Below are 25,390 nucleotides of genomic sequence, written 5' to 3' on the forward strand. Positions count from 1 at the left end.
CCACTCAATGACGGAAATCCTATTTTTTTTATTATTAGAAGAAGCGAACGTGTTGTGTGTCTGCAAAGACTTAGGCAGCTTACTCTTTTTTCTCTTTTTTTTTTTTTTTTTTCAAGGCAGCAGACGTGCTTTGTGGTTTGGCAAAAATATTTTGGTGTAGCTCAAAGACAAGAAGGAATGTTTGTGCTGAGGGACGGGTAGGTGAGAAGTGGAAAAGAAAACATAAACATGAAACTGCTCTAAAAGCGGAGATCAAAGTTAAAGAGGCCACACAAGTCTTATCAGGAGGCATAATAAAACAGTGAAGTACAAACTAAAGATTTCCCTTTAAATATTAAGAGAGGTTGGCCACTAAATCCATCATTACAGTTCCTGATGGTGGATCTTCCCTTTGCAGATGTTTGCTGCAGCAGATCCTCTCTCACTGCTCCGATGTGCTGTTTCTCCTTCAGGTATAACCATCTGCGGGCTCTGTCTACACACACCAAAATGAACTGTGTAAGGCAAGCAAACTAACCCGCTCCCTACAAAGTGCTTTTAATTTCATTTATCTAGTCCACCTTGGCGGAGAGCAGGTATGCAGAAATGGTGGCTGTGGTGGTGAGCCTGGCAGCATGGGAAAGCCCAGGCTTCTGGACCTGACCCTCCAAGGATTGAGGAAAGTTTTATTTCTGCCTTTTTTTTTTTTTTCTAAATTAACATAGCATTCAGCAAAGTTTGGCTCCAATAGTAAAGTTTTATGTGGAAAACAAAATGCCTGCTTGTAAGAACAGATAGGTAAAGTCTATCTACTATCTCTTGACGGTTTCTGCTTTCAAATTCTAGCTTACTTCCATCCGTAATTTCCAAGTATTTAGCATGCAAACCACAGCCGTACTGTTTCCAAAGGGAATGTTTACTAAATTAAACATTAAAGGAATATGAAAGCTATTCTCTATTCTAATGATACCTAATTAGAAAAAACATGGAAATAGATTAAAATAATTAGTTTTAATAAGTAGTAATTGTCAAGTCTTGTGCAATAGAATAGCCTTCACAATTTAGGGATGGAGAATAACAATGCTGGGGAACTCCTAATAGGCACTGGTTTGAATATTAATTTAATTTGTAAAGTGTGTTTAATTTCTTATTTTCCTGGACTACATGGTCCCTACCACGGAGACCCTTGTGTATATGCCTGATGTTACCCATCAGGATAATCACAGAATGGCTTGGGTTGGAAGGGACCTTGAAGATCATCTAACTCCAACCAGTGTATGATGGCTCGTGAGCATCTGAGTGGAATTCAAATCAAGAGGTTAATAATACTGGATACTGGATAGTGTATGTAATGTGTAAGTTTACTGTATGCACATAGTGGTGGGTTGGCTATGCTTACGTATCAGGGCAGTGCTCACCTCCCTACACCTAGAGAGCAGGCAAACCATTACGCCAGCTGCAGCAGGGAATAAAACCAAATCGCTTTGTATTAGTTCCATTCCTTGGGCTTGGGAATGAAGCTGTGCAGTGATTGCCCTGTGTGTCATGAGAGGCGTGCCAGACTCGACCTGGTGGAGCCTTGCAGGCTGTGGGAGCCCCTGGGGGCCCAGCTTTCTTTGAGAAAGTGTGGGTGCACAGCATCGACCCGGACTGGTCTCACTTTCTCAACCTGTAGATTGCTCTGCCCAGTTCTCACCCCAAGCTCTTGTTAATGAAAACACCAACCAGGCACAGAAGAAGCAGGAGTTATTTAGTGAAAGTTGTGACTGGATTTCTGTATCATACGGTTCAGTAGATCTTCTGCGGTCACATTTAACTGTGAAGACTACTACCAAATTTAAAAATAATCCTATACTTTTATGCTTTTCACATTAAATTTTCCAAGCATTTTGCTGAAGATGCTGGAAATTATTTTGTATGAGAATTGTTAGCGGTGGACTTCAGTACTAGGTTAAAGGTTGGACTAGATGATCTTAGAGGTCTTTTCCAACCTGAATGATTGTATATATATTTCTAAGATGAGGGGAAGTGGCCTCAAGCTGCGCCAGGGGAGGTTTAGGTCAGGTATTAGGAGAACTTTCCTTGTGTTTGAGCTGGTTTAAAAAGGACTGAAGAACCATAGCTACGAAGAGGGATCCCTCAGTCCTGAGTACAGCAACTCTGCCAAGGTTAAGACGACGGAGATCTGAAGGATCAGCCCTGTAAAAGGAAGGCAGGAAGGTGCCAGCCCGAAGTCTGAAGGACTGCCAAAGTCAGCAGCATGTGCTGCTATTGGGAACACAAGGAAACCAAGACCGCTTCTCTGAAGTAAATTTAGTCAGGAGGTTACGAGAGTAAGTAACCTTTGTCCAGTGAACGTAAACAGCTCACATAACATAACCACCTCACGGCCTGTGATGCCATGGATCGAGCACAGCACTGTGGCTCCGATCAGGCTCACAAACGCCCGGAGGACATAACGTAGGGCACTGACAGCGCCTCTTTTCCAGCCTCGAACTTATTTTGGTGGTGTGCGCTGGTGCTGGTGTGGACTGGAGGCCCCCGTGTGCCCGCCCCACGCCGTCCCGCCCCATCCCTCCCCTTCCGGGCCGCCCGCCCCTCCTCTCTCCCCGCCCGCCCTTTCTCTCCGCCGCCGCGCCCGTGGGGAGCAGCTGCGGCCGGCAGGGCCGCCGGGACCCGCCCCGCTTGCTCGGGGCCGGGCACCTGCTCGGGGCCCGGCGGCTCCGGGAGCGGCTCGGCTCGGCTCGGCTCTGCGGGCGGTGAGTGCCGGGGCGGCGCGGTGTTGTCAGCGGTCGGGAGGGCCCGGCCCCGGGCCCCGCGGGGCTGCGGGAGGGAGGGAGGCGCTGAGCAGAGTCGAGCCGTGCTGGCTCGGTGGGACCCGTGCTCTGAGCCCCGGGGCAGCGCACGGAGGGCAGCGGGAGGCCCCCGGGGTGTCGCCGTCCCCCCGCGTCGGGCTCGGCTCCGCGCACCGCCGGGGCTCTGCGGCGTTTCCGAAGCGCCCGGAGCCGCCCGTGCCCGAGTTAGCAGGGTGTAAGACAAAGGCTCCTCAAATCGCCGGGAGCCGCGGCTGCCCGCCCGGCTGCGGGCCTGCGGGAGGAGCGGGGCTCCCCTGGAAGTTTGGGTGCCGGGGAGAGGAGGAGGAAGAGGAGGAGGAGGGAGGAAGGCGCCGAGGCACGGCCGGGGCTCTGCGCGGCGGCAGGTCCAGGGCTGGGCACAGGCGGGTGGAGAACTGCGTGACTAAGTCTTTCCCCCGCAAGCCTTCATCTTTCTGCTCCGAAGGGCTAATGAGAAGCTATCGGGATTTTTCTGGCATTTTTTAATATTGGTGGTGGCGATGAGGTGAGGTTAATTAACTTCCTCCAGAGGCACGCCCTGCTATTCTGATAAACAGCTGTCTCAACGGGTGTCCGTGTCCTCCTCCACACCTGCCCTTAGCGAAATAACTGGTATTTCTGCCGCTGCTTTTGTAAGAGAGACCCAACCGACTTTCCCTCACCGCCTGTGGTGAGATGAGATGAGGTGAGGTGAGATGGGCTCCATCGCCGTGCCACCTGCCTCGTGGGTGCTCACCTGTCAGCAGGGAGCGCAGCCCACGTCCCGCTCCTGCCCCGGGTGGAAGCGGCTCCGTGGGGCAGGAGGAAAAGCCCCGGGACCCTTCCTGCGGGGCCGAGCTCCCTGCTGTGGCTGGGAGGGCTCCTTGGGCTTCCCGGCTTCCTGGTGGTGGCATTGGTGGTTCTGGGTGTAGAGATTTCTTTTGCTTTTTTCCTTTTGTGATTTATGATGAGAAAGCAAAGGTCTCTGTTAGGGTCTGTGCGTGTTGGATGGCATTCGGTAGGCAAGAAGTTATTACAGTTTTTCTTTTTTCTTTTTTTTGCTTAAACATTAATACGATGAAGGTGTGGATTTCTAACCTGCTTCTGACATCTCTTTAGGACCTGGGAGGCAGAAATGGCTGGGGATGGTACTGTGAAATTTAAGGCTCTGTCATAGCCACGTGTTAAAGACCTGTAGTTCAAGTATTTATTTCACAGAATCATTTGGGTTGTAAGGCACCTTAAAGCCCATCCAGTTCCAACCCCCCTGCTGTGGACAGGGACACCTCCCACCAGACCAGGCTGCCCAAAGCCCCATCCAGCCTGGCCTTGAACACCTGCAGGGATGGGGCATCCACAGCTTCTCTGGGCAACCTGTGCCAGTGCCTCACCACGCTCTGAGTAAAGAACTTCCTTCTTATACCTAACCTAAATCTACCCTCTTTCAGTTTAAGACCATTCCCCCTTGTCCTATCCCTGACCAAGAGTCCCTCTCCAGCTTTCCTGTAGCCCCCTTTAGATACTGGAAGGCCGCTGTAAGGTCTCCCTGGAGCCTTCTCTTCTTTAGGCTGAACAGCCCCAGCTCTCCCAGCCTGTCTCCATAGGAGAGGTGCTCCAGCCCTCTGATCATCCTCGTGGCCCTCTTCTGGACTTGTTCTAACACTTCCATGTCCTCCTTGTGCTGGGGGCCCCAGAGCTGCACGCAGTGCTCCGGGTGGGGTCTCAAGAGAGCAGAGCAGAGGGAGAGAATCACCTCCCTCACCCTGCTGGCCACGCTGCTTTTGATTTGAGACTGAAATCCGTAATTTATTATGTGGTATAGACGTACCCAGCTCAGTCTTTTCAAGTTGGCATTGTAATCTGTTTTTCTACAAAGGTGAGGCATTGCCTGCTAATTAGTGTCATTAAATGGGTTAGTTTTAAATGAGAGCACACTGAGCTTAAGTTACATGCTCACTAGATCTGCTCGGATATTTTTATTCTTTTGTTCAAATACGCAGGGGCAGGGGAATACTTTCTGTATATCTCAAGGAATTTCTTGCAACTCATATATTCCTTAATGAGCCTCTAAACTTCAGCTGGGATTGTACTTCCAGTAATAGGTCTTCATCCTTGTGGGTGGAAGGGGAACAATATTTTGTGTGAATGTGTTTTCTTTTTATTTCTTGTTTTTCCTTATATAGCACGTAGAGGGGAGTGAGGCCTGGATGCTGCCCTTGCATGGGATTGCTTCAGCACTAGCACGAGGCCCGGCCATCTGCTAATGTAGCTCAATACCAAGGATCAACCTGTGTAAAGCCTACCTTCTCCCACATGCCTGTAAGAAGAGGGTAAAAGCTGAAAAATAGGAGAAAGAGAACACAAATCCTCAAAGCTGCAGAGGCTGAGCCTTTGGGAGGCTGGAGCCGTGCTCCTGCTGGCAGGGAGATGGGCAGGCAAGCTGAAGAGTTGGAGCGAGCTTTGCTGGGGTGGTGGTTTGACGGCGTGGTGTGTTTGGTGGGAGTGCTGACTTGTGGTGCTGCCTCCCGCTGCCACTGGGCACCTTCCTCTCAATCCTTTTGCCATGGCTGCATGAGGAGATGCTACGGACCGGCCTAGGAAACTTGGTTCATGTGGCATGGTGCTACAACGAGTCCAACATAACCCAGGAGATGTGGAAGGCTCTCTGAGAGGGACAAAAGCCCGGGGGAGGGATTTCTGTTTCCAAAAGAGCACTAATCAAATATGGGAGCGATGAGGGAATTGCAGATGGAAATCAGAATCTAGATCTTCTGCCTAGATCTGTTACCAGATACATTGCCTATAAAAGTAAATGCTTTAGAGATCCCTCAGCTGAGTTTCATTTGCCTCAATCAGCATGTGTGGCTGCTCGTGGCACCAGCGTGCCCCATGTGTGCTGCTGCCAGGACTTACCCCGGGGGCTGGCAGAGCTGTCACTGGGCTCCTGTCTGGTGGTGGCTGGCTGGGGACCCTTTTTGCCCTGTGCACGTGGTGGATGTCCCCATGCCACTGGCTCCAAGCTAGGGGAGATCTGAGGCAGGGAGCAAGAGGCAGCCTGGCTGAGGCACAGCTTGGGACACCCTGGAGTCTGTGTGGGGGGGTACAAATCAGGGGCTGGGGGATTGGAGGTGTTCAGCAGAGAAACTGGGGGAAAGTGGGTGTCTGTGGCCCAGCACAGTGCTTGTGGTGGCGGTGCCCGAGCCATCTGGGAAGCACAGAGCTAAAGGACGTGCAAAGTCCCGTCGCAGCTGGGAAAACTGTTTTGCAGGGAGGTGTTTGTCTGTTCTTACGCTCTTCCCCGGGCACTCGTTGTTGGAGGTGAGGTTTATGCAGATAAGGTTTTGAGCTGGCTGTACGTACCTAGCACCTCGGCCAGGCACGTGGTGCAGCAGTGCCCGGGGGAGGAGGGCTGTGTGTCACAGCTCGGCTCCTTCCTCAGAGGCAGTGTCAAGGGAGCTTGTATGCCTGGAAGGCCAGCAGGCAAGAGGAGCACACAAGGCTGATGCCCTGCTCGGGCAGTAGCTGGGGGGTTCACGTCTGACAAGCTTTGACTCTGCTCCTGTAACTTACTAGAGAAGTTGCCAGTCCTATGCTCTTTGTTAGAGGATACGATAAATGGTTTTCTGTATTGCACTCTGTAAACTGGATTGCAGCTGAACTTCTAATTTGATTGTATTTCTGGCAAATACTTGACTGTCTTGGTTTTGACTCTCAGGTCCTGGTTTCTCTCTCGACAGGCACTGCAGCAGTGCATGCTCTGGCACGTCCCTTGCAGTTTCTGGTTGATCCCAGTCTAGAAGATAGTCAAACGAAAAGCTTGCAGGTTCCCATTTGCTTCCAGAGCAGAGAGAAAGGATAGTGAGCTGGGTAGGTTTTGCAGTGAGGGTCAGCATCTGTCTGTGACTGCTGTGTGACCCAACTTACAAAATATTTGCTTAGCCCTTCTTCTTGCAAAAGGCTTGGGAGGCAGTTGTAGTGACAGGCAGTCCCTTACAAAGGGACAAGAGATGATGTCTCCCTTACACGTGGGACAGTGACAATTAAAGAGCAACTAGGTGGTGGTGAGCACTACTCCTGTTAAATTGCACTTCACCTTTCCAGCGTGGGGTTTCTTCTGTCATCTTTATTGTGGATGATGGAAGGCACCCAGAAGTATGTAAAGCAGCCCATGCATTTGCAGTCTGTTTACAGAGGAGTTAACTTCTACTCCAGCTGTGTTCTGTCTGTAAGGTTTTAGCTGTTTGGGGCTCACTGGTGTGGGACTGTTTGCATTATCCAGAGCTCCGTTTCCCCTTCGTTCAACTAGATGATAGTGGTCACTCTTTTGTTTACTGCTGGAGAAAACCAAAGAGGTTGGAGATCGTTTCATTCACAAAAGCAAGTTCTTAGAAGTTGATAACCTTTCCAAAGGAATGTGTGTTCTGGTTGATGTATCCCAAACAATTTCTGGCTGTTCTCACGTTACATCTCTCAAGATACTTCCTCTGGGTCCCTGAAACTACAAGAAAGTGTTGATTTCCAAACGGTACAATCAAGGGGGGGCTGGCAGCAGGCTTAAGGCGGTTTCTCCTGAGAGAGAAGCTGTCAGATTTCAATTCCAAAAGTCAAGGAAAAGGTGGTGTTTCCTATTAATATTAAAACCACCTAAGCACAGTTACTGATAACTCCTTCAATGAGTCACGTATTGTCATAATGCAACAAATGTGAGGAGCACTGGGAACCTATAAGCTCACTTCCTGGTTTAAAAAAAATAGTTTTTTGCATGCTTTCATAGTGACAGCATCCTATAGAGAGCAATAGGAGGACCTGGTGAAATTCAGAATCCAGAGTACAGCAGGTCCTGGCATATCTGGTTCAAAATGAGCTGGCCTTTAGGAAGCATCTGGATGGCTGATGAGGCAGCTGTAGGGCCTCCACGTGGTTCAAATAATCCTGCAATAGACAGGCTTGGTGCCTGGTACCATCCTGTGGAAAGCTTTCTTTTGGCTTGGAACTGTATTGCTGATCTAGGTGAGGTGACTTAAGCCTGAATTTAGCGATGTGCTTACAAATTCTACGTAGTTCCTGGTGTTTTGCTGGGAGTTCTGTTTGGGGTTGAGCGTCTGCTCCCTTCACGTGCTGCGTGTTGCACCTTTGAATCTCGCTGTGAGAAAATCTCGTAATGCTGGGTCACTCCTTAGGAGGCGCAATAAAACAAGCGAACGCTTTCTTTCCACTAGGAAAAAGGAGTGTCTTCGTTGAAAGTTACAGTCATCTTGTTTATCCTGAGGCAAGATCTAGACATGCTGTCATAATACTTCTCATGCTGCTAGGAAGGTTGTTTAGCTGGACTGGAAAGAATAAGAAGTCTTCCGTTGTTTCCAGCTTGATTGATCTGTGGCATGATGTCCTGGCATTATATTAGTTTCTGTGTGAAGCTTTGGGTGGGGTTTAATGGCACTGTGTGTTTTTGGTGTTTGCATACTCCTCCTAAAATGAAGGATAAACTTCAGGTCTGAAGGGAATTTAGAAAACAAGACTTTGGCATATTAAAAGCTGTCACTTAGTTTATAAGGAAAAATGATAGCGATGAATCTTCAGAGCTTGTGGGATGTGCATCTCTGTTGTTGGGGGTGTGTTTTCATGTTTCTGACAGTTTCATGTTTCTGTTCAGTTTGGTAGGGTGTGTCTGTACTGGTGAGAAATAGGAAATTATTTCAGCCACACTATTACCACTTTTTGAAAAGTGCTTAATACAAATACTGGTGTTGGAGCATCTTTTAACTTTGGCTGTACAGTCTTAGAGTAAACAAAGGGTCTAAAGTACATTCATGCTGCACAGTCCTCAAATACATGCCTTTAGGAACTAAGAGGTAATACTTCATATTTGGTTCCTTGAAATTTCAATGTGTCGTCTTTGGGGTACTTTTGCAAGAGATAGTGAAGCAAAAAAACCCTTCACGCTTACAACTTCATGCCTTGCCACAGGGAAACACTCATTGTGGAGCAAATACTCTAAGGGAACATGAGACTTAATAATAAAAAACCCTAGATTTTTTTTCCTAGAACTGTGCTATTACTACGTCTTGCAAATAATTGTCTGGTTAGATTATGCTCAGCTTATGAGTAGGAAGCGAATGTTTCCAGAATCAGCCTGAAATACAGTGGGTTATGGATGGTTTGTCTAAGATCCATCTGTGGTGGTAGGCATCAGAAACACGCTGTATGTTCTCTTCTAAGGTAGTGCTGTTCTAGCCATGATCTAATCAGACAAAAATAAGATAGAGCAAGGGGTAGTATTTAATTTGACCTATTAGCATGGGGTGGGAGAGAACAGGCATGTGGGCACGTCTACTTCTCTGTGTTTCTTATGAGCCTTAAAGCTTGCTGTTTTTTTCTGTCCTTTCGATTTCAGTTGTTCTGGTAAAAGATTGTTATACAAGAAATGATCTGAGTGCATGTGAGTGTCAAAAAGGCCGGGCATGGCTAGTCTAGGGTAGTTCTCCCGTCTCCACGAGGGTCTGTGAGCAAGCTTTTAGGGCAAATACCAGAGCATGCATGAAATGACATTGACCTGTGCGTGTTTTTCCAGTTTCAAGTGACTGGTTGTTCATTAATTTCAGAGCTGATGATGGATTTGTTTTTGCATCTATTTATTTCTGGCCTTTACAGCATCTTGTGGTAATTAGGAGTTTTAGGTTTGGGTATGTGGTCCAAATTCCAACTTTTACCTAGCTAACTGATGATAACCTCACCCTGTTTTAATCCTCCTGTTTGCTAAATAATGAATAACTGTTCCATTCCGATTCCCCAGTCACGTTTACTGGTGAGCTTGTATATCCTTTCATTACTTGTTTTCCAAGTGTCTGGTAACTTTTTGCAAAGAAGAGCAGGACAGGTAGATTGTATCGACCTATTTCTGATTCCTCTGTATCTTTTATGAGAAGGGATGTCCAGAACTACCTCCAGGATTCAAGAGCAGTGTGTCTGCGTAGTGTAGTATAGCAAGTGAAGTATAGAAATTAATCTTTAATACGTGGTTTTGTTAGGATGAAATGTGATGATACAAGTTAACGCTTGATGGAGCAGTTAAAGCTTACAGGAGGTCTGTAATGATGTAAAAATATTGATCTATATTATAAACTTGAAGTTCAGCATATATGATAATGAAAAAAACATTTTTCTTTGTAAATTTGATTTTAAAACTGGCTGTCTCTCCCCAGTCTGTCATCTGTAGCATTTAGTGCCTCTAATAAATACAGCATTTTTTTCAGTTGCTGTAGCTTGTGGAATTATTCACTGCTGTTTTTGAATGTTAACAGCATTAAAGAAGGGAGAGCAATGGCTAAATATTTAAATGCTTTATAACGAAAATAAACTGCCTTCTAAGATCGGTAATTAGGATAAAAGTTACTTGCCTTAAGATGAGAGCTAGAAGTAAAAATAAAACTTGCTAAAAATATGCCACACCCCAGCCCTAAAGCATCTAATATTGTGCTGGTTAAAAACAAGTGTCCCTGTTGCAAATTGTAGTGAATTCTGTTGTCAGATTAGTGAATTGTATCATTTTTACAGCTTCAAGAAATTCATATAAACACGAGAGAGAAGATGACAAGGTCTAGATCAAGATCACCACGATGGAAACAAAGGTAAACATTTATCTATAACTCTATTTGTGCTCTGAAATGTAGCCCTATATAGGGCTTTATAGTGAAGACTTAAAACTTGTGCAAAAGTGAACTGCAATCTGAACATCGTATCTTACAAAATAATAATTGATTTCCCAAACTATTTCTGCAACTTTTTTCCAAATCATAATTTTGTTACTATTTTTTAAGCTGGAGATATTAAGGTTTTGGTCTTGTGAAGAACCTTGTTCAACTTGCATATTTTGGGACTTGGAATTGCCTGATGTACCAAACCCAAGCACCAAAATAGTTAATCTTATTTTTACTCAAATACCACCTGGTGAACTTAATGTCTGTGGCTTGCTCCTGTTCTTCCTCTTGGCCTACAGGGCGATGGCCAGCAGATCGATCGCTAAAAATACTCCGTTCAAATACCTCAAGCTTTCTGAGCCTTTGGGGCTGATCAGTGAAATATGCCTTGCAACATAAGGCAAAATAATAACATGGGAGTTAGTGTCCTTGTTTTTCAACACTAGCATGGTAGCATGCGTCACTGACGTAAGCCACCAGAAGCACATCCAGCCAACTTCAGGCAGTTAAGTTACCTGCCTAGTTTTAAGGACTTGCAATGCAAACTTGAGGTGTTAAAGCTAGAAGGCTGGAATATGACCTGAAGTTTTCAAAACCTATTAGTATGTAATACAAAACCTTACTTTGTTTTGCTGGTTTTGCGTTGCTTTTTTTTGAAGTAGATGTAATAATTAGGTTGGGGTGACAAAGGGAGTTTTTTGAATAACACAGAGAAATGTTTTTTAGAGAAATCCCACCTACTTGCATACTAGACTGATAATTGGCAATACGTCCTTGGAGCGAAGGACAGAGAAATGCCTGAGCTCTCGTAAAAATGCAAGCCTTAACCAGAACAACCAAAAAAAAATTTGGGGTGGCAGTATGGGTGTGAGTGGTAGTTAGCTGCTATAGTTTAATGCAGATCTGTTGCTCTGGCTTTGAACCTGTTTGCAGGAACAGAGGAAATAGTTATGCCAAATTGTACGTTTGCAATATGTGCTCAAAGAAAGCGACTTGAATTGTTTCGTATTCTAGTTCTCAGTCTTTTTATTCAAGAGTGTACAGTGAGTAATTGAATACTCTGATCTGGTTTTGGGCTTGGATTACTTTCAGGTTCTTGCTAGTGGTTTGTGCTGCTTTTCTTTATTTAGGGAGATTTTGGCTAAAAATGCTTAAGTTGCCTTCATTTTTGTAACTGTAGGTCAAAGCTCAAAGGTGAGAAGGGTGCTATTGAGTGGATCTTTGCTATTGAAAGTTCAGCTGCTGAAGTTGCAATAATAGTGCATATGTTCATGCATATACAGGTACACATGCGCACGCTTTCACAAAAAGACCAAAAAAGTCTTTCTCAAACTTTGTCTCTTCTACAGGAAAATGTCTACCTGTGTGACATCTAAGTAGAATATTTTTATAATGTTTTCAATCAACACCTTTTTTTTTTCTTGGCATGATAAAAAAAGCCTGAAAAAAGTGTGTGTATTGGCATTTTTTTTACTTTTTTGCATTTCTTCATGTGCTTTTTTCCATTCCCCTTTTTTCTCTTGGCACTGAAAAAGAGAGGGAATGCTTGAGAAGTGTGAAAATGTGTAACAGTTGTTTTCAGTGTAGTGGAAACTTCATATACATGAGACTAATTTTAGTTTTAAATGAAAAAATGTCAGCAGAGGAAAATGACTGACTTACCGATATTTTGAGCGGGTATTTTTTCCTATTAACAATTTCAACAGGGTTGAAAGCAAGCTTGGTATTCCAGCTGGACAAATGACACAATATCTTGTCATGTTCTTAAATTTTCTTACCGGTTGATGAAAATTGTGTACTGAACTATACTTCCTTAGGGAATAAATGCTCTCATTAAGAGGTTGATTTAGTTTTATGGGACTACTCAAAGTGAATTTTATTTTTGCTTTAGGTCCTTATCTCCAGTATTTAGGAGTCCAGAACACCATAGGCAAAGGCATGCTCATATTAATTATGACTGTGAATATAAAAGTTTTCGTAAGGACCCAAAGAAGCCTATGCCTTGGAGAACAGATGATGAAAAATACGGACAAAGCAATTCTAGATTTGCACCTCATGGAAATAACCACCAGAGAATATATGAACGTAGATCACCTTCGCCAAACCTGAAGAGAATTCTCATGGAAGATGCTTATGGTCATAAACCCTACAGAACACATTCATCAGAAAGAACTGAAGGCAATAGGAGATGCCCGTTACCACCAAAATACTCGGAAATGCCATATAAAGAGCATGATCGGCCATTTTACCACCACAGAACAGAAGATAGATACATGTTTGATCACTACAAAGTCGCTGGAAACGAAAAAGGAATGAAACCTTTTCATAGACCATTAGGGGCTCCATGTAAACTTGAAAGAAAATGGCATGAAGATGACTTGAGGCACCAGAGGTTACATGAAGAGAAGTATGTTCAGTCACCCAGAAGAGTGTCTGATGAATTTACGTCAAGGAGCTCTTTACAGAAGAGGTATAGGAATAAAATAATTAAAACCTGGGTATTGTGGTGTAAAGCCTCAAGTGAAAGTCTGTTTTCATTATAGTTGAAGATAACCACCTTGAAACACGTTTGCCACTTTGTAGTTTAATTATGGGCGACTGGTAATAGTGAAGTATTTGTCTTTTAAGTAAATCGTATTGATGGCTAGAGTATGAAAGGATATTATTTCCCTCTTAAGAGCCCCTGCACATCCGTACCTTGGCGTGAGGGATTTTGGGTTAACTTGCCACGCATTCTGCTGTCCAACATTCTTCACATATAAGTTCTCGCTTTCTTCTCTAGTGCAAGTGTAAATTGCTTTATGTCAACACAGGTATCCTGAAGATCACGATTACAGAGAATATGGGCACGCGTCTAAAAGGGCTAAGGAAATGGAGAGGTATGACGGTGGAGAAGTAGCACGAAATTCCAAGTGGAAGCAAGAACGTTCTTTTTCACCCTACCAAGAAAAGGAGGAGCAAAGAAATCTGGGTGCCCAGTCTCACCGGTCGGCCGAAAGGGAGTACTCGGAGGGTTCTGTCACAAAGATAGCCTATGAATACAGTCACAAACGACGCAGGCATCCAGATGGGGAAAAGTCTTTCTCAGATGATAGAGCTCAGAAGTATGTGAAGCAGGAAGACCAGAAATACGGTTCTTCTAAGGGTGCCCGGAATAGCAAAGAGCTAGATTACTTTAGTGGTGGAAGAGCGAGACAGACTGAAGAAGGAGGGCATGTTGAAGTACCTGTTAAATATAGTTCAAAGAAGGGCTGCAATGCATGCATTAACTCTTCCAAGATGGATGTTGATCTGAGATCCTTTAAAAACAAGCAGAAGGAAAGAGTAAGGAAAGAAGGGGAACTCAGGAGTAAAGTAGATTCCTCCAGTAGCCAGCATGATTCAAGTCATACTGTTTCAGATGTGAAAATGTCAGATGTCAACTGTAGGAGGGAGCATCTCACAATCAAAGTGGATATGAAGAAAATGGTGACCAAGTACAGGTATTTCTTTCCCCTCACCTGTTCTTCTTTCTTCCTGTATGCTTACAGTTCGTGAATATCAGAGGAAACAAGTGTTTCCTTAGGAGGTAACAAGGATGAACTAAGGTTGTACCTTTTTAATTTTACTGTGTTTAAAATGTTGACTTGCTCAGACTGGAAGGTCATAGCCTGTTTCTATTTAAGAAATAAAACACTAGTTCATTTCGTGGAGATGTAGTAGCGAGTGGAAAGAACAGATATGGCCGATACAAACTGTAATTAAAGTAGCTTATTAAAAGCAAATATATTATTTTTTTTAAAAAAAGCAGACATACCCAGTCCTTTGTTCTGGAATGTGATGGTGTTTTTTTGGCTACCTGAGGAGTTCCTTATTTTTTTTGAAAACAGGTAACCTTTAGTAACCTTGTATAAGTCTCAGTCACACATTCAGATGTTCAAGATCAAGTCCAATAAAGCTGTCAAAAAATTGAAGGTTTTTGGATTGTTATTTATTATTGTAAGGAATGAAGTGGCAATCTGTTGAGGCATCAGAACCGAAAAGTAGTAGGGTATGCTCCTGTCTTGCACGTAGTGCTTGTGGTTGCCTTTAGCATTCCCGTTGTCAGCTGTATGGTGGGGAAAAAAGGGGTAATATGAAAATCTAGGTAGTGGATACATGGTAGAGTAAGCAGCTTGGTTTGTCTAGATATTTTCAGGATTTTCTGGTTTGTTGCCTTGCTGTTGTAGGCAAGGATGTTGTATAATGACAGTAATCCCTTTTGGAAGCTGATTAGCCTTCATTTTAAAGATACTCTGCCTCTTTTCCCAGATACGACATCTATGTAACTTTTTTCCTTTTCCAATATTTCAGAAATACCTAATGCAATTGAGAGTTATAAAGACAAGTTACTGTCCCCATGTAAGGGGCTAATATGAAAGACTGAGGGAAGGAAAGTGATTTTTGTTGAGACATGCATTTACCTTCCTAAACGATAATGTAAGGAAAACAACTTAATTCTTGCTGACTTTTGTTGCAAGCCCACAGGATGATTCCTGTATGTAGTATTCTCTTGCTGCTGGTCTTGAAAGTCATGCACAATGGACATGGTAATTCAATGTGCATGGTTATTTTTTGCAGACTGAAGAAAGTACAGTATTGATTACAGCTTATTTTATGTGTAGAAGATTTGGTTTTGCAACTAAAGTTAAAAAAAAAAAAATTATAGCAAGCTAAAACACTAATTCTGCAGAAGCTGATAACTGGGAGTATCCATGCTGCGTACCTTAGGCACTTAAACACGTGACTGCAAATGACTGAGCTGATTCTTTATAAACCTCACAAGAAGGCAGATCATTCAAATCATCTGTGACAAATGCCTAAAATGAGATTGTTTGGATTCACTCTCACATGCATTTACTGGGGGTAAATAGATGACTTCTGGGGCCTGCTAGAGGCTGTTTCTGATGCAATTTTTGCATGAAATTCTACTCTCCTACTTCTCAAATAGAGCATGGACAGGTGCATAGTCACTTTGCACGTAAAACTTTCAAGACAAAGACTTCGCTGTCCATTCTGCAGTGTTTGAGTCCTCAACTTCTTTACAACTGACAAGCATTTTCGTTGCGAATAAAGCAGTAGAAATTTTAGTGTTTGCTTCCTTGTCAAAATAGCTCTTACGAAGCAATGCAACTATTTCAGGCATAAATATATTTAGAATGAGCAAAACCTGACCAAAAAGAAAAAATGTTAGACACATCCTTAATTTTACACACTGCCACTGGAAACGTTTGACTAGGCTCAAGTGATGCAGTTATCAAAGATGCTGCGGTTTTGACATCTGTGAGCTGTTCTTGAAAACAGTCTGGTAGCTCTTTGTAAACAAAGACACAGTTTGCCTCCCAGAATTACACTAAAAAAGCTAACAATCTTCATTTATCTATTTTATTTAGTAATTAGATAAAGTTTAAAGTTTACCAGTTTTGTATTGCATACTTCACTGAAACAAGGATTCCCAAGACCGTAGTCGTAGCTGTTTTTTTATTTTTATAGCTTTCCTTCCTTATGGCCCTTAGAGTTGCGATTTTGGGGTTGTTTTTAAATTAAAAGCAACAAAATGAGATTTCTGTTTCATGACACTTATTCCTAAAGCAAACTTCTTAATTTATTTTGTTCTACTTTTTTGTTTGAAGTTTTCAAATATTGAATTCTCTTCAAGTGAATATCTGCAATTTTTTACTTTAGGGCTGCTTCTAGTCATACTACAGAGAGACAGATGTCACACGATCTGGTTGCTATTGGCAGGAAAAATGAGAACTTTCACCCGGTGTTTGAGCACATGGAATCTGTAACACGCAATGTTGAAAACGACCCATCAAGAGAATTTACTCAGGAAATAATCACAATTATCCATCAAATTAAAGGTGGCTGTAATGTTGGGGGTTTATATGTATGCATTTATTTATTTATAACTACCGTATAACCTACAAATGTAGGCTGAGGGTATAAAGTAGGTGGGTGGAGCATGGTGGTAAGAAGGTATCAGTCCTTAACGGAGGCCTTATTGTGGAGTGTTAAGGTAGAAAGGATTTCTTGCAAGTGCTTAAGATTAAACTCCTTGTTTAGGAATGACGGGGTGGGGGGGGGAAGCTTACTGTAATCACAGTTTACTAGTTACGTATAGTTCCTTTAATTTTTCAGATTAGCTTTTAGACAGTTGCATCATGTTTAGTGTGGAACTCTGTTATTGAAGGATTCTAGTAGTTGCCATGAGAGAGGTGATAAATAGCCAACTTTCTTCAGTTTAATCTTACTAAATAAGGAGGTTGTCTAAGTTGGGCTGACCTAATCTCCTGCTTGAGAGTCTTAAACTGCAAGTGGAAATGGTTTGAAATTTAATCTTGGAAGTTGTTTGTATCTTTAACAGTTAATGTTTTAAAATACAGAGTTTTCTGCTAAACACTTCAAATAGTGCAAACAAACATTGTTGTATTTAATCTTTTCACAGCAAATTATTTCACATCTTCTGACATAACTCTGCATGAACGGTTCTCAAAAATTCAGGATAAACCAATTCCAAATACGAATGAAGCTAAAATAAGTTTGGATCCAGAAATTCACAGGTAATTGGTGTGCTTCTGCCTTAATTTATTTGCATTAAGGTGGTTAATCTTCAGGAGGCATTGCACAATATAGCCCGAGTGTTTTTTAACTGACTTTAAATTTTCCATACGTAGTCTGAAAAGAATTCTGTAGTTGGCTAACAATGATCTTGCTATTTATCCTGATGGTGCTTGTCCTTATGTAAATTTCCTGTTTCAGGAGGATTGACATGTCTCTAGCAGAACTTCAGAACAAGCGAACTGTGCCATCGGAATCTCCTCAGGTATTTAATTTTTCTGACAGTTATGTCATTTTCACTCAAATGTAAGTAACGCTTTTCCCCTTAAGCCACTTCTATGTTCTTTGAAGACTATTAGAAATTGACTATTTTTAAAGAAATGCACACAAGCATATTTACACATACCACAAAGGTGCAAGTATGTGTTCACTGAGTAAAATGTAGATATTTTTCTAGAGTAGCTGGAGGGAGGTTATTCCTGCTCCTCAAACCCCTCTCTGATTTTAAATAGTGTAAATACAAAATAAGTGACTGACATATAGATCCTAATTTCCGTCTGAGATTGGAAAAACGGAAAAACCGTTGACACTTCTTCTATCCAGATGTTAGATTTGCCCAACATACAGATTAGTCCTCTGAATGCTGTTTTATCCGATGTGTTTATTAAGGGATGTGGGATTTTATGTTCCCCTTTTAAGCTATATTTTCTGTGATTTAGTTACCCATTTTTTCTATAGTGCAAGTATGTAGAAAGACAATTTAAGATCTACTATTCTTAACGTTTACTGGAATTTGTGAATATTTTTTTGTTGTGGTAACTCAGTAGGAACTTCTTTTGCTGAAATTCTAGTGTTCTGTTTAATGTTGTTTGGAAACTTGTATCAAGGCAGATGGTGCAAGAGAGGGTAGTTTGGGACAAATTATTGTTACTGTTTTGGTTTTGGGATCTTTGGGTTGATGTGCATCTGTCCTATGTCCAGATGGTTGTACTGCATTAACAAGATTATATATGGGATGCAACCCCTGAAGAACAGAATCGAGTCAGTGTTTAGCTATTATGAGCTAACTTGGCTTCAACCCTTGCTTTTAACTAGAACATTATGAGAGTTTTAGAAGATCCAAATGATCTACGGCATGATATAGAAAGGAGAAGAAAAGAGAGATTGAAGAATGAAGATGAGAGAATGTTTCATGTAGATGGTGCGGCTCCAAGGTAATTAGCTAATAGCAATCCTATTTGCATAAGCCCATGGCTCTCTTCTGCATTAATTTTATTGACACTTCCACAGTTGCATTCAAATTTGTTGTGATTCCTTCCCCCTGAGTTTGTGAATTTGATTTGTATTGAAATTCCACCGATGTACAAAATTCCACCGATGTGCACTGCAAATGTAGCATGTAATGGGGTATTGCCTTGAAAGAGGTTAAGTTGCAGTAGGGAGGGAAAAAAAAAAAGCAAGCTCAAGTTGCAGACCTGAGTAGAAAAAACAAATCTGAAAACACTTAACTAGTTTTCTACTACTTTTTGTGGTATATAACAGCATTCTCTTGATATTTTTTTTTTCATAAAGTCATTCTAGAATGACTGCGTTGTTTTGCTGCTCTAGTTGTTTGTAATGTTGTGGAATGTCAGAAATTCTGATTCTTGGAGAATTGTATGAACTAAAATTAGGTTTTTGGAATTGCTTGTTACTGCTCTGAATTCCTGCAGCAGGTTTATTAAAGATGTGTGGCCCAAAGGTGTTCGCTAACCTCAGTCATCCTTTTTTGCTTTGATGTTGTGAGGTTGGCTGACTTGACTTATTAGTGTTAGTAATGTTGACTGAAGATTTGCCAGAGTGTAATGAAATGCATCTATGTTGTAGTCATGACTTGCAGATACCTCTTAATATATTGCTGTTTGTTCATTTTAAATACGGTCTGTAAATGGCAAATAGCAGCAATACATGCGTACTTAGGAAAACTGACCTGTAAAGCTGCAGAGGAAACACTACTTGTATATTAGGCTTTTTTAAACAAAAACAAAAAAAAGGAAAATAAAACCAAATTATTGGACAGTTGCTGATAGCCTTTTATCAGCCCGGGGTTGTATCTTTAGTATACGTTTGGCCCAGTTGTCTGGGAAGACTTTTTCTGCTATTTCCACAGTTGCTGTCTTCCCTACCTTTCATATACACCACTTAAAGAAGGAAGTTCACGCTTCTCTAAGAAGTGTGGCTGTCCTGGGGTGGGGGAGTGTGAAACTTATGCTGTCAGCTCTAGTGGATAGTGTATTGTGAGCTGAGGGCAGTAATTGGATGAGGAGGAAGATTTTCCTGAGATTGTTTTTTTTTTTTTTTTCATAGTCCACATGTGAGATCTTGGCAATACTTAATCAGCTATTAATTTATTTTACATCCATGAAAACTGTTTCTGTATGTTTTGGGAACTATATGTTTGGATTTCTGGTGATTACTTTTCATGTGTGTTTTATTTAGAGGTTTTATGCACGTCTGTATTAACAAAGTGCCTAGTAAAAAAATCAATATCCATCCCCCCTCAAAAAAAAAAACACCTGCTTGTTGATGATGAAATGAGCATCAGCTCACATCTAGCAATTTATCAGAGCTTCTGTCTGGTTTGGAATTTTGCAAAATGGAAAGTTTTATACAAATTTAAAGATAGTACAGTACAAAACTGCTGAAATGCAAAAAGCAGGTCAACCGGCAGAGGGCAGTGACAACCAGCTGTGCAGGTGTAGCTGGGTGAGCCAGGGAAACTTGATTTGATAGTGAGGCTTTCAAGAAAGCAGAATATCTCCATTAATTATCACTGCCTAAGAGAATACAGCTTACTGTGTAGTTCTGTGCAACTTGTACACTAATGCTAAGTCCTAGTAATTTTTCAAGTGTCTTAGATTTAGATGGCTTGAAAACCATCACTTTACAACTTCTAAGTGGTACAGATGTTAGAATAAGGTCATTTAAATTACCAGGTGTTGATATATTATGGTTTGGGGGTTTTAATTGTTGTCTCTCTCTCTTTCTCTTATGCACATCAGGAATCAGCAAAGCTGCAGTCTTTCAAAATTACAAAGCTCTCAACTTGATGGCTTCCAAAAGCCTATGAGGTTCATTAAACCACCTTTCAGGAAATTTATTGGGAAATCTCACCTGGTAAGCCTAAATATAGAAGTAGTAGCTTCTGCATTTTTTTGATCTTTTATTCATGATTCGGTTTCTGCTGCACTGTTTAGGCTGATATGACTTTTAACAGTCTGTGAACTCTTGTCTTTAAGTTCCCAGTGAGGCTTTATCTTCAGACTTGCTCAACAATAAAAAGTCATAATTTCAGTTATAGTGCAACAGTATTTCCACAGACATCTTTTGCAGCACAGAATAATGCAAGTGAGCTAAAATCACTCTTACGACCAAATTCTGATTTAAAAACAAAACAAACAAAAAACTAGTTCTTTTGCTTTAGAACACCTCTGTAGTATTCTAAAACAACTTTGCTGTTGTTTTTTTATAACCTAGCAGGGAAGTTGTCAGAAATTTGTTTCTGAAGTCTAGTTTAGATTGGTGATGTTGGGTGTAACTACAGTAGAATTAAAGTATTTTTTCAGAGTCTGGAAATAAGGTGTGCAACTCTAGAATTCTTACTGAGTAGCAGGAGCAGGTCAAACTAACTTAGAATTTATAATGTCTTACCGAAATTGATTAATGAAACTACGAAACAGTACAAGCTTCTCTTATAAAGCTACAAACAATATAAGTTTCTGTATATTGCATTTTTCCCACTTCATAATGTGATACTTAAACACAAATTAGAAGGCCTTGTTACTGAGCAGATAACCTGAGGTAACATGGAATAGTTTGGGAAAAACTAGTTGTCAGCAGCTGGAAGGGAAGGTCTGAATCCTTGGTTTGTGTAGGTAGCATTCACAGAGTCACAGCATGGCTGAGGATGGAAGGGACCTCTGGAGGTCATCTGGTCCAAACCCCGGCTCAAGCAGGTTGTCCAGGACTGTGTCCGGCATTGTTACTAAAACAGTGTTTCTCCTTAAGAGAGAAGTTATGGAAAGCTCTTATTCTAAAAGCAAAAATGAAGAACGTATTACAGAAATAATTAGAAATGCCGGAAATTATATTCCTAAAGATGGAATGTTATACAATGGCATAGCTTGTCTGTGTTGATATTGAGTTTATTGAAGCTAGTTTGGGCACTTATACTTTCTTAGGATCTCTTTGTAATGTACTTTAATACTGAAATGGGAAAGACAGTTATATTAAGTATGGTAGTAATATATTTCTCCCTTTTGGAAAATCCCTTCTAAACAACTACAGTCCTATTTCTGAGTGCTTGTGCTTGTTTAACTTGGGTAACTGGTAAGACTAGAAAAACTATTAATTTTGTATGATATTACTCTAAAACCTGTTTTCTGGTGGGCGCAAAACAAGGAGACTAATAGAAATTGTCATTCTTTATACATCATAGTTAATACCCTATGGGCATGGTTCCAGAAGACCATACAACTTTCAAAGTCCACCAAAAGTAGCTTTTATTTAGTCAAAGTTGTGATTGTCACTGAAATGTAGCTGCCTGGCAAGTATAAGTGTCTCTCATCGCAAAACAACACAATGCAACAATTTTAAAGAGTAAAGGATATTAAGATTGTGTTTTGGGGGCTTCAATCTCATACTGATTGCTCGTTTTGTTTGCAGTGACTGTATTCCTTACAGGGTGTTAGCTGTTAGTTTGAAATAAAAACTGACTTGTTAGATCTGCTGATGATTCTGAAGACTGCATTTTGGTATCTGCTAGCAAACTGCAAACATGCAGTTCTTAGGGAGCTTATCTTCCTTAGGGGAGATGGGATAACTCCTCAGTGCAGTGTATCTTTCAGAAGAGTGTTATCTGTGAAAGCATAGGTATTAAAAATGCAAGGGATGACTCTTCACTATGTCAGGCATGCAGAAGTTTGCAGACGAAGTGGGAAGTTAAAACACTTTGGTTTGCCGTTCACGTGTGCCAGTAGAAGTGAAATGAATCAGTGCTCGCCACCTGGCATAGAGGGGTTACAGGCATTTGGCAAAGGTGTCTGGAGTATGCTAATTGGCACTTCCTAATTGCATCTTCTCTTCTGTTTTTGTTCATTGTTCTTGTTTTTAAATCTTATTCTGCTCCTGTTGTTTTTCTTGTTTTTCTGCTACATCTAATGCTCAATATGTGAAGTAATGCAGAATGAAAGTAGTCTTTTCCCAGGCAGAGCAGATCACTAATACACTAACTCTCATATCTAAGACAATATAAACAGTTCAGCTGAACAGGCTAGCTTCAGTAGTGTGGCATTTCCTGTGGTGTGTGGACACGCTATATGAGAATGTAAGGTCCTTTCTCAAAGGAGGAGTTCTTCAGGACTGGGTGCTATGGGAGCAGAGCTTATCCTGGTGGGCACCTCCTCAAACTTGACCTTCATATATGTAAGGTGCTAGCACTGCTCCACTATTTACTGTGTGAGTTGAGAACTGGAGTAGTTTCTAAGTGGTCAGTTATAATTTCAGCCACGTGTAACTTGTGAACTGAGCAGGTTTTCTGTAGTAAATTCAGGGCTGCATGACTGTATCCACTACTGCTTTATTCAGAAATGCAATATTAATGCAGTCGAAAGCATCCGTAAAGCAACGAATGAAGGTAAAGACCACTCATGCCTGTTCCTTACAAGAGGACAGAGGTCTGGAATTTGAGAGTCAGTCTTCTACTAGAATAGAACTGCTCAGATGTGAATGCTGCCATATGTGTTGGAAAGTGTCAGGACCGTGACTAAAAAGTGGTCTTCAGGGAAGAGTGCATTGGATTTAAGAAATGGTTTGATGCAACATCAGAATATTGATGTTGGGCCAACCATATTTATGAAATAGGAAACATCCTAAAATGGAGCATAAACTATGGGAAACAAAAATGTGTGGAAATACTGAGGAAGGGATTGAAATGTGAGCAAGAGCTAAGATAATAGCTGCCGGATAAGACAGTAACTGTGGTTTTGCTTACTCTTAGATATGTGGGTAGAAATCGTTTTAGTGAGCTCCACAATATAAGCAGAGCTCTCCAGTTTTTGTGGGAAGGTGTCTTATGCTGCAGAAGAGATGTAGCGATAGCATATTGTATCAGCAAAATTGTAAAGGTGTGGAAAACACATGCAAAAGTATGCAGTAGACATCTCTTATCACTTCTGTTTAGAAGTGTTGTACGTGTACTTTTAAAAACCCAGACCACCGGAAATGCACAACAAGAAGTCTAACCTTCAGCACTCCTTCCAGGCTTGGTTGCTCTTGTTTACAGGTAAATATATGTATATATAGAGAGAGGGTACATCAAAGAGCTAGGCTTCAAATGACAAGCATAACAGTGCCAAGACTAAAAAAATATTTAAAAATAGTATTTGACAGGATAAAATACTTCATCTTAAGTTGTAATACAGGATTTAATTTTTTTGTCTGAATTTACTAATAAAGACTTTCCGGTTTTGTTTGAAAAACCGCAATGAAATTTCACTATGTTGTGTAAGAAGGCATATGCATCAGTACTGATAAAAGATGGTTGCTTAAATTCAAAGCCTGATAAACAGATAACATCAGATGATGTTAGGATGTTGCCTCATGTAAAGACAGATACCGTGTCAGTCCTGTTAAAATAGAGTAAATTATCAAAATGTGATATTAACATCATTTTGGTTCTGTTGGTTTTTTGTTAAATGGGCAATATTAGTCGTTACATCAAAATTGAACAGGTAAATCTCCTGTTGCCTACTTCTGGTGTCCAGTTTCCATTGGTTACCAATATTATCTTTTCAGGGCAAGGTATGAGAACCTTTAACAGCGGGCCAGTGAAGGCAATATGCTTCTCATGTTAGTATTAAGTGGGAGATAAGCTTAATCTTGAGAATAACTTTTGCCTCGAAGATGTAGATATCTGTCTAGCCTTGCATGTTATTGACCGAAAGGCTAAAGAATATGAGATCAGAACAAGCACCTACTTGTATTTCTCAATTTTTTTTCTTAAAATTAAGTCCGTTTTAGGAAACTTCTGAGCAGTAGATTGCTGGAGATCTGTAGATCAAGTAGTTCTAATGGATTTTTTTATGAATGTGCTTGAATCTTGGGGTGGAGGGAACTGTAGAGTGAGGATGTCCATATTTAGCGAAGACAGGCTTTCTTTAATTCCCGAAGTTCGATTTTTAACTATAACAAGAAATGTTCTTGAGTGGTTTCTCTTTTAGTTTTGCTGAGTTCTCAGCTTTAAAGAAGAGCGAACTTCAGTGGGGAGCTTCCTTATTTAATTATGTAGTGTACGGAGAAATAATTTGATTTCATGGAGCATTTTCATATGCTGATAAGAGAGCTGGGAAGTTTCTGACATGCTTTTTCCTCTGGGTATTTAATTTTTTTTGAAAAGCCATTTTGACTATCTTGATTTCACTTCATAACATTTCTTCCTCTTTTTTTTGTTTCCTGCTGAGTTGCTTCTCTTCGAAGTACTTTTCAAAAGCTAAATAGTTGAGTTGTAGGCAATAATGTTAATCTAAAAAAAAAAAAAAGCTAGTTTAAATTCCTGTTAAGAGTTGAATTGCATTGCAATACTGCTCTGTTGCATTTATTAGCCACCCCAAATTACAAAGTGCTAGAAAACATCCAAAAAGCTTCTGCCACTGGAAAGTTTTAATATTTTATTAGAGTACAGAAATTCTATAAACAGCAAAGCCTGCATTAGCATTTTATTATAAAATGTTAGTTTACTTGGAAAAATAAAATGTTAGTTTATTTGGAAAAAAAACAGCACTGGAATACTTTTGTGATTCTTCAAGAGGACTTTTAAATGGAACAAAAAAATGAATTTGGCCAAGAGTTCATTAACAAATCAGTTCTGTCTGCATTAGAGGACATTAGTACCTGTTGGTATGTAAATGTAAACAATTACAATTGTATACCATGGTTGGAGAGAGTCATATCTTAGCTGTATGGATCTTCTCAAGGTAGCTGTTGTGGGAAAAGTTGGAAAACGGCCAAAATACACAGGTAGAGAACAGTGGCTGGGTGGAGCACTCTGTTTTATGCAACTGTGGCTATTTGACTGCAGCTGTTCAGCATGTTGACACAATTTCAGTACCCCTTGTCTGCTCCACTTATTTTTGAAAACAGGTATGTTTCTGTGGCAGGCAAGTGTTTTCCAAAATGCTATTCTATAATGCAAAGTTAAAAGTAGGATCTTCTATGGACCGATACAATGTGGTACGCATCTGTTTTCTGGTTGCTCTGGTGGTGTGTGTAGTAGTGTTGCATGTG

The 25,390-nt window shown here is 41.3% G+C and overlaps 1 protein-coding gene across 1 annotated transcript in view; it reads left to right on the plus strand.

The window, feature by feature from the left end:
- The first annotated feature begins 2,582 nt into the window (after positions 1-2,582).
- Positions 2,583-25,390, plus strand: part of BCLAF3 (BCLAF1 and THRAP3 family member 3) — a 30,221-nt gene continuing 7,413 nt past the window's right edge. Inside the window, exons 1-9 of the mRNA XM_040532235.1 lie at positions 2,583-2,738; positions 10,347-10,420; positions 12,381-12,959; positions 13,303-13,971; positions 16,193-16,371; positions 16,956-17,070; positions 17,270-17,333; positions 18,164-18,282; positions 20,110-20,224. Of these exons, the coding sequence (XP_040388169.1) occupies positions 10,380-10,420; positions 12,381-12,959; positions 13,303-13,971; positions 16,193-16,371; positions 16,956-17,070; positions 17,270-17,333; positions 18,164-18,282; positions 20,110-20,224 (1,881 nt within the window). The 5' untranslated portion in view covers positions 2,583-2,738; positions 10,347-10,379. The remainder of the gene's footprint in view (positions 2,739-10,346; positions 10,421-12,380; positions 12,960-13,302; positions 13,972-16,192; positions 16,372-16,955; positions 17,071-17,269; positions 17,334-18,163; positions 18,283-20,109; positions 20,225-25,390) is intronic.

The sequence above is a fragment of the Cygnus olor genome, chromosome 1 (genome assembly GCF_009769625.2).
Source record: "Cygnus olor isolate bCygOlo1 chromosome 1, bCygOlo1.pri.v2, whole genome shotgun sequence".
Classification (NCBI taxonomy): Eukaryota; Metazoa; Chordata; class Aves; order Anseriformes; family Anatidae; genus Cygnus; species Cygnus olor.